The sequence below is a fragment of the Engraulis encrasicolus genome, chromosome 22, assembly GCF_034702125.1.
Source record: "Engraulis encrasicolus isolate BLACKSEA-1 chromosome 22, IST_EnEncr_1.0, whole genome shotgun sequence".
In the NCBI taxonomy this organism is placed as follows: domain Eukaryota; kingdom Metazoa; phylum Chordata; class Actinopteri; order Clupeiformes; family Engraulidae; genus Engraulis; species Engraulis encrasicolus.
In genome coordinates this window covers 24,734,945-24,744,944 of record NC_085878.1, presented here as the reverse complement: position 1 = coordinate 24,744,944, position 10,000 = coordinate 24,734,945, and the positions used below count along the sequence as shown (strand labels likewise).

The following is a 10,000-nucleotide window of genomic DNA, read 5'->3' as shown; positions in this document are numbered from 1 at the left end:
TCTACCGAGCACACAATCAGCTTGTCTCTACTAATTAATTGTCTTCCGTAGCCCTGGTTCTGGAGGTCGTCACTGCCAGAAGGATTGCACATAGCACATGTGACAATGGGGTCTGATATTAACGGATAAAGGTTATACTTCAACATATTAATTGTGCTATCTTGTTTTCCACAGCCCGGGGCCTGGAGGACGTCACTGCCAGAAGGCCAGTGTGGAGCACAAGGCGTGTGAGGGTCCGCCGTGTGCCAAGGGCAACCCGTCCTTCAGGGACCAGCAGTGCCAGTCCCACGACCGCCAGAGCAACAAGAAGAAGAGCAGCATGTGGGCCGCCGTCACCAATGATGGTGAGACTACTACGCACACACACACATGCACTGTACACTCAAATATGCGCATACACTCACACACACACACATGTGCAAGTGTACACACACGCATGCACGCACGCACACACACACACACACACACACACACACACACATACACACACGATTTATATCTTCATGATGAAAGTAGTGTATAACCCAGACACACACACACATACAGTACAGTACACACACACATGACCAAAGTAATATTTTATAAATAATACATACTTTCTGAAAATACATATTTCATCAAGCGTGCAGAGGAGAGGAGACCTAAAGCAAAGTCTCAATCAGATTAGTATCACATCAAACCTCCCTGACAGCCCGTCTACCCTGCTGCTATTTGCAAACCATCTGATTGGATCTGTGTGTCCTGTCCAGACATCACCAAACGATCTGCGGTGGTAATGTAATGATGTCTGTAACTATGTACGCACGTTGGTTATTCAGCTTTCCCCTCTAACGAAAAGCAAAACAGCAGTCTGAGCCGGTCCGACATCTGACCTTTCAAGCCCCTTGTCAAATCACACAGAACGTACACACACGCCGCTGCCAGAACAAATGTACGTTCGCCGGCCAGTAGCCGCCCGTGTCCAAGCGTATCTGTCACTCTGGATTTGCGTGTTGTTGCTACATGTCACGTTGTGAGTGATGTGTTAGACATTTCGACGTTTGATTGGACGGCGCAAACCCGTAGCAGCAAAGGGACCCTTGTGAAAACAAACAGAGGGGGAAAAAAATCAGATTGGAATCACGTTTCAGACCAACTCCTAAGTGTGGTTTGGATTCGATTTCTGCTTTCGCTGTTCAGACTACAAAACAAATCAAATCTGGACACAATCTGCATTTCGCTAAGGAAAACAGATTGCGGCCGGCAGTCTTGAGGAGAGCCTTAGTGAGATCAACAAACAATATTCCTGCGGTAACTTTCCGACTCGGGTGTCCAAGTAAACATCTGCACACTTGCAAAAACGTGCAAAGGCACACATGAGCTCACACACACTCACAGACACACACACATACACATACACATACACATACACATACACACACAGACGCATGCACTCACACGTGCAGACTCGTACAAAGACGCAGACAAGCAAACTCACACGTGCATGCAGACACGCACACACACACACACACACACACACACACACACACACACACACACACACACACACACACACACACACACACACACACACACACACACACACACACACACACACACACACACGTGCGCGCACATACACTTTTCCCCTCTCCCTTTCTCTATTTTTTCTCTCTTTCTCTCTCTCTCAAACTAACATACTCACATTCTCTCAGCACATCCACACCCACACACATCAACAGCCACACAGAACCATCCGGCAGACAACAATATAGCCTGCTCCATCACAGGCAGTCCTCCTTCTGATGACTATTTACACAGAGAGAGAGAGAGAGAGAGAGAGAGAGAGAGACAGAGAGAGAGAGAGAGAGAGAGAGAGAGAGAGAGAGAGAGAGAGAGAGAGAGAGAGAGAGAGAGAGAGAGAGAGAGAGAGAGAGATACTCTGACAGGATGAGGGAGGGAGGAGGGGGAGGGCGGAGGACATCATTTAAATCTACTAACCCAGTTTTACTCAGGCCCCACTCAAGAGTATCCCACCTCTATTGCTCTCTCTCCCCACCCCTCCTCTCTCCATTATCTCTCAATTCTTTCCATCCTCCCTCAGTCCATCGATCCCTCCTTTCTTCCCTACTCTCCCCCCATTCCATCCCTCCTCCTTCTGTCCTCTCTCCCTCCCTCCCTCTCTCCCTCTCTTCTCCGTTCATTCAACCAAAATAAATCAAGACGTGTCCCCCCTTCCGTCACGGCTGTTTATCCTGCGCGGAGATTTGCGGGATAACTTTTATTGCCGTCCCCCAGAGAGACAGAGGCTGACACACAGCGATGATATTATAAGAATTAAGTAACAAATAGCACTCTTGGCCACATCCGCTCCGAAGAGCCACGGTGCCAGCGCACTTAGCTGTGTAGCCGCCGCGAACCAGCTTAGCAAAGCATAGCTTTGGGGGCTTCCAATTGCTAAGGGCTTTGAAGTAGATTATTCCTGTCATGTTTTTCTCGCAATGGTGACAGCATTCGGGATGTTTTCCCCGTATTTATCTTTTAATTCCTCCTCCAAGTATTTGCGTCATTATTTTTTTGGTTTCTGATATGAGTTTATGGTCACAAATGGTTACTATGATAAAATAATAACAACCTCCCTGCCCTCTCTCCTTGTAATAGTGATGTGTGTGGTGGTCATGACCAAAGAAATTCGACAGAGAAGAACAATCTCTCGGGGGGAAATGCATTGGCCACGGTGTAGTACGGGGGCGTTGCCTGAGGACACGAGTGGATGGAAAATGAACTCTCTTGCGCATGGTCATTGGTCAGTGGGTGCGATGGATACAATTTCCGTACTCTCTTGCGCATGGTCAGTGGGGGCGACACCATGATGGATAATTTGTGGCCAAATTAACTGCAGCTGTTGGTCAGCAGTAATTGTTGGGGGTAATTAAGGACAGCTGACAAACATTCACGCTGTCCTATGACCTGTTCCACACTCCGACCCTCGCGGAAGTGGCATTGCATGCTTCCCTGATGCTTCCAATACTGACCGTAGAAGAAGAATACAATTTCCGTACTCCCCTCGCCATCATTTCGTACTACGCTGTTATGACGTGAGTAAGCCCTCCTATCTATATATCTCTCCTTGGTCATGACTTAGCCCAGTGGTTCTGTGGACTTTCGTGACCCCCCCACCTCCACCCACCATAGTCTTAGACTATCTAGTCTTTCCAGCAATATTAGCAGACCATTACCATAGACGACCTTGCAATATTATTGGAGACAAAATCGTCCTGGCAATCCACAGGACAGCAAATACATCTATTAACCATACAAGTGAATGCTGTTACTAACCACATTATGGAATTATGTTAACTGTTAGCTGTTAACCCCTTAAGACACGGCATTATAAATTAGCTGTTAACAGAAGGGCAATGACCAAGTCGTAATGTATTACTAAAGGCCCCGTGCACTGTCATAGTAGTGTAGTACTATAGTAGTTAACTTTCAATGTCTATTACAGCGTGCCACAGGAGGTACGGCGTGCATTAAGGGGCTACCCCTGGTTTTTATGTAACGTTTCTTTTGTCCACGAGCCCCCTTCAGTACCTCCGGACCGTGACCCCCACCCCCCCGGGGTTCCCGACCCCCAGTTTGGGAACCACTGACTAACCATTCAGGATAGAGTGCTACATGTGTGTGTGTGGGCTGTAGAATATAATTTCCCAGAAATCCCGTGTTTGTTTTCTTTCCCGCTCTCAATCGGTTCATGAAACATTCTAATTAGCCTGTAACCCCCCACCCACCCATTTATTGTCACTGCTCAGGATTATTTCAGCTGCATGCCAAATGTCTTCTCTTCTCTCTCTCTCTATTTTTTCTCTCGTTCTTTTCGCATCACGTGATGTCTTTTTTTGGTTCATAACAGGATGTGGAATATATTTATCTGAAAAGATGGTGGACCCGTGGTCCTCCTCCCTTCCCGTCCCTTCCCCTCCTCTCACCTCCCTTAACCTCACCTCACTCCATCTTCTCTCCACCTCTCCTCTTCTCTCCTCTCCTCTCCTTTCCTCTCCTCTCATCCTCCCAACTCACCTCTCCTCTCCTCCTCCCAACTCACCTCACCTCTCCTCTCCTCCCCTCTTCCCAACTCACCTCACCTCACCCCTCCTCCTCTCCTCTCCTTTCCTCTCCTCTCCTCCCCTCTTCCCAACTCACCTCACCTCACCCCTCCTCCTCTCCTCTCCTTTCATCTCCTCTCCTCCCCTCTTCCCAACTCACCTCACCTCACCCCTCCTCCTCTCCTCTCCTTTCCTCTCCTCTCCTCCCCTCTTCCCAACTCACCTCACCTCACCCCTCCTCCTCTCCTCTCCTCTCCTCCCCGCTCACATCACCTCATCTCTCCACCTATCCACTCCCGCTGCTCCACTGTTTCCCATTCCACCAGAAAAAAACAGCCCGTCCTGCCCTGCCCTTCCTCGTTCGTCTCTGCTCCGTTTTAGGCTCCATAGTTTGCTGGCCCAGTTTCTGTATCAGCCACAGTCAGCACCCACAAACTTCATGCTCTCTTGTGTGTCCACAATAGTCCTGCTTCAACCCACCTCCCCCAAACAAGCACCATTTTAACAAGAAGAAGTGAAAGAAAGGAAGAGGACGAAAAATGCCATTCCTTTACAATTAACATTCAGCACATAGCAGGTGGTGAGGGAGTAAGATTAGGCTCACAAAAGAGCATCTGTGGGGTTATTTCAATGCAGCCGCAGCGACATTGTGAACCTGCTGTCACCGTCCCAGGGAAAGGTGCAGTCCAATGGCTGATGTCTAAGCAGCATATCTCCAGTGGACAGTGTCTGAACACCATCTCCAATGAATGCTGTATAGAGCAGTGTTTTCCCATTTTTTTCAGACCGAAGACCACTTTGTCACCCAAAAATGTTTCATGGACCACCTCCCAACTGAATTAACAGTTGACGGATGCTAATTTGACTCTGCTAATCTCGATGCAGATCATTTACTTTTTATTCACATTGCAAGCCTGTCTTATTGTGGTGAAAAAGAAATACTAATGTTACAAATATAGCATACTTGTCTTGGAAAAGTAAAAATTCCCTCATGGACCACCTAAGCTCTGTCACGGACCACCAGTGATCCCTGGACCACACTTTGAGAATCACTGGTCTAGAGTGTAGTTCTCTTCCTGTTGGAAACAAAAACCAAAGTGTAGTCTTATCTGTGGGGCAGGTTTTTGCTTCTGCGGGCCTATTTGCAGTCCTCTGTGTGCTTAAAGGATTTTTTTGTGCATCACGTTTTCTTTTCTTTCTTTCTTTTTTCTCTCCTTTTCTTTTTTATTGATGTATACTTGCTGCCCTCATTTTGATGTCTACCAGGGCACTTGCTTTCATGTTTTGATTCTCACACTCTTTAATCTTTCTGATCACTGCTCACGTCCACTAGCCGTGGCACTTTGAGCAATGCCCCTGACAAAATGTCTTCTAAACTTCTTATTCTGGTACGCACAGACACACATGCACAAACACACACAGAGACGCACGCACAATCGCACACACGCACACACACAGTCAAACACACACACACACACATACAGTACACACACACACACACACACAAACACACACACACACACACACACACACACACACACACACACACACACACACACACACACACACACACACACACACACACACACACACACACACACATACACACACACACACACACAGGCGCGTACTTGCTGTCACGTACCATCTGAATCTTACCAATAGCCACAAGAGAAACAAGAGCTTGAGGTTTGTTTTGAACTCCACTTAAATGATTTTGCTTGTCTGTGTTTCCCCCCCCACCCCCCACCACACACACACACACACACACACACACACACACACACACACACACACACACACACACACACACACACACACACACACACACACACACACACACACACACACACACACACACACACACACACACACACAAACACACACAGGCACAGGCATATCTTGCCTTTCATCTCTTCAATCTCCAAATGTTACGGGAGAGAGATCTCTCTCCAACTTTCATGCACCATCACCACCGCTTACTTAAGGTCTAAATAACACGAGGCTCCCATGGTGTAGCTGCAACACCCTCGAAAAAGGCCAGTTGCCATCCAAACTGAAGTCTGAGCCTGGCCACGCAACCAAGATTCCATATAGTGTTCTGGATGCTCCGAGGTTCTGCTACATAGCCAAAACTGGGTCCAAACAGTTCTGTGTTCCATGTGTTGCCATAGGGTCCAAAGTGCCACATAGTGCACACAGAACCAGCCACAAGGTCCAAAGTTTACTGTGTTCTGAGTGTTGCCACATATGCCTGGGCAGTCATGGGTGAGCGGTTAGGGCGTCAGACTTGCATCCCAGAGGTTGCCGGTTCGACTCCCGACCCGCCAGGTTGGTGGGGGGAGTAATCAACCAGTGCTTTCCCCCATCCTCCTCCATGACTGAGGTACCCTGAGCATGGTACCGTCCCACCGCACTGCTCCCCATGGGGCGCCACTGAGGGCTGCCCCCTTGCACGGGTGAGGCATAAATGCAATTTCGTTGTGTGCAGTGTGCAGTGTGCAGTGTTCACTTGTGTGCTGTGGAGTGCTGTGTCACAATGACAATGGGAGTTGGAGTTTCCCAATGGGCTTTCGCTTTCACTTTCACATATGCGAATGGTCCAAAGTGTCCTGTGTGTTGCCACATGCAGTATGTGAAGGATTCACAGTGTTTTGTGCTATGACTGTTACCACATATGCAAAGGGTCCAAAGTGTTCCGGGCTGTACCGAACTAGCTGCCAGCAGAACCCAGAGCTGACATTCTGTAGAAATAGTGTTTGATTGCATAGCAAGAGGCGAGATTTAGATATCATATGTGTGTGTGTGCCTGTGCGTGTGCGTGTGTGTGTGTGCGTGTGTGTGTGTAGCAGTAGACATGTTTAATGACTAGAACAGTAGTGTAAAACTAACAGTTTGGAAATATTGTCAACTGTCTTAAAGGAACACTATTTACATAACTTTCTCAAGTACACATCCATTTTAATGACAGTGCTTATTTTCAGAAAGACACTAGGACGACCCTCCCAGAGAAGCATTTAAACCAACTTTGTGGGGTTTGAAACTGTTGGATATGTCCTATGTCCTACGTGTGTGTTTTAATGAATTTATGTGTGTGTTTTAATGTATTTATGTGTGTGTCCTCTTTGCAGAGAAGCCGTGTGTTCTGTTCTGTACTCCTGTGGGTCGGGATGCTCCAGTTCTGGTGGCCGATCGGGTGCTGGATGGAACCCCATGTGGACCCTACGACTCAGACCTGTGTGTCAACGGGAGGTGTCAGGTAGGTACTTCAGAACACATCTGCGTTGTGTACCACCCACACCCACACCCACACACACATGCACGCACGCATGCACGGACCCTACAACTCAGATCTGTGTGTTAACGGGAGGTGTCAGGTTGGTACTTCAGAACACATCTGCGTTGTGCACCACCCAACCACCCACACACATGCACGCACGTTGCGCAGACCCTGCAACTCAGACGCACAGACCCTACAACTCACACGCAAACCACAGACACACACACACCATCTAACTATCCGTTGTTCAAGACGTCGTTTCGTATATGAGGCCATTGTCAGTGTATTGCAATGTCATTAGTGATCATGTTGTGTAATGCAGTAGAGTAGGCTATTGTCAGGACCAGCCCTCGCCATGGTACACTGTGCAGCCTACTGTGTAATTGGGCCCACCATGCAGACTCTCAGCACTGTGTGTGTGTGTGCGTGTGTTTGTGTGTGTGCATGTGTGTGTTTGTGTGTGCGTGCGTGCGTGCGTGCGTGCGTGCGTGCGTGTGTGCGTGCGTGCGTGAGTGTGCACATGTCTGATATGTTTTTGTGGTTGGTCCAACTAGTCTATGTGTCTGGGCAGGGCAGGGAATTAGGAGGAGGAGGAGGAGGAGGAGGAGGAGGAGGAGGAGGTTTAATTGGCCAGACAGGTAGCCGGGGTCAGAACAGCAGGGACAGACGAGAGCTTTGCCATCTCTCCAGGGGCGGCACTATAGCCTGGGGGCATGCAGGGCATTTGCTCTTGTGCCCTCCTGTATTGGTGTTGGGGGTCCTTTTATTATAACATTGGCAGGCTGTATGGGGGGCCCAATCAGTGTTTTGATCTGAGGCCTTGTTCCGCCTTGTTCCTTGGAGTTGTTCCGCCACTGCATCTCTGTTTTACGTTCTCTCTCTTTCTCCTTCTCTACTTTATGTATCTGCTTCTTTCTTGCTCTCTTTTCCATGTCCTGTTTCTCCTCCCTTATCCACCACCACCACCTCTCTCTCTCTCTCTCTCTCTCTCTCTCTCTCTCTCTCTCTCTCTCTCTCTCTCTCTCTCTCTCTCTCTCTCTCTCTCTCTCTCTCTCCCTCTCTCACCCCTTCTCTCTTTACTGTATCTCTTTCTGTCCTGTTCACATTCTGCCTCTAGCTCTCTGTCTGACTCTCTCTCTTTCTCTCTCTCTCTCTCTCTCTCTCTCTATCTCTCTTTTCTTCCTCCCCTCCCTGCTCCCTGCTGTATGGGATTATTTATAGCCAGTGCAACTTCATGGGATACAGATGATGGTGCAGATAGGGTGGCAGCACATGTCTGCCAATTTCCCCTGTGGCCACTGGGCAACAGCAGCCTGGATGGCTGGGTGTGCAGGGGGCTATGTGATGGATTGTGTGTGCATGTTCGTGTACTGCATGGACGGATGGCAGATTTTTGTGTGGATGGTTGGCAGGTTTGTCTGTGGTTGGTTGTGTGTTCAGGGTTGTGTATGGAGTTTGCAGGTTAATGTGTGGATGGTTGTGTGTGCAGTGTGTGTGTGTGTGTGTATGGACAGTTGTGCGTGCCGTGCAAGTTTGTGTACATGTATTATGTGTGCAGGTTTGTGTGTGGATGGTTGTGCGTGCAGTTTGTTTGCGGATGGTTGCGTGTGCAGGTTTGTGTGTAGTTGGTTGTGTGCAGGTTGGTGTGAGGATGGTTGTGTGAGCAGGTTTGTGAATGGATGGTTGTGTGCAGGGTTGTGTGTGGACGATTGTGTGTGCAGCTTTGTGTATGGATGGTTGTCTCGGTGGAATAAGGCATCGTTGTGGTCATGTATGAGATGGAGTTGTGTGCTGGCCTGGGTTGTTTACAGGGATTTGGTGGGTGGAGGCCTGTCCATATTAGCCATACGGAGGGCTGTCACCTAGAGATGAGATGGGGGTGCTGTTTGGAGGGCAGAAGGAAGGATGGAGGGATGGAAGGATGGAGAGATGGAGGGATGGAGAGATGGAGGGATGGGAGGATGGGCTGTTTATTGGGCGAAGGGCTTTTTGAGGATTTTTGTGGATTCTGAGGCTAGCTTTCTCTCTCTTTCTTTCTCTCTCTTTCTTTCTCTCTCTCTCTCTCTCTCTCTCCTTCTCTCTCTCTCTCTCTCTTTGGAGGGATGGGCGTATTTGGAGGCTGGCAGGACAGGCGTGTGGAGCCGTCTGTGGCGGGGTGTTTGTGACAGCAGGCGGCTAATGACACAGTCCCATAGTCACATAGTCCCTCTCTCTTCCCTGCTGGGCTGTCATATACCACACACACAAACAAACACTGACATACACACAAACACACGTGCACGCACGCACATACACACACAGACACACACACACACATGCACACACGCATGTGCGCACGCACACATACACGCACATACACACATAGACACGCACTTGCACATACACACACACAAAACCACACAATTCAATGCTCAGAATCCTCTCTCTGTCTGGCCGACTGAGATTAGATTGTACAAACACACAACCACATACAGCCAGAAAGAGACACATACACACATGCACGCAAACACACACACACACACACACACACACACACACACACACACACACACACACACACACACACACACACACACACACACACACACACACACACACACACACACACACACACACACACACACACACACACACA

At 48.7% G+C, this 10,000-nt stretch overlaps 1 protein-coding gene across 3 annotated transcripts in view; it reads left to right on the top strand.

Moving 5' to 3' along the window:
* adamts17 (ADAM metallopeptidase with thrombospondin type 1 motif, 17) overlaps positions 1 to 10,000 on the top strand; it is a 171,222-nt gene that overhangs the window by 94,886 nt on the left and 66,336 nt on the right. For all 3 annotated transcript variants that reach the window (XM_063187709.1, XM_063187708.1, XM_063187706.1), the window contains exons 13-14: positions 175 to 344; positions 7,217 to 7,344. In XM_063187709.1, coding sequence (XP_063043779.1) covers positions 175 to 344; positions 7,217 to 7,344 — 298 coding nt within the window. The remainder of the gene's footprint in view (positions 1 to 174; positions 345 to 7,216; positions 7,345 to 10,000) is intronic.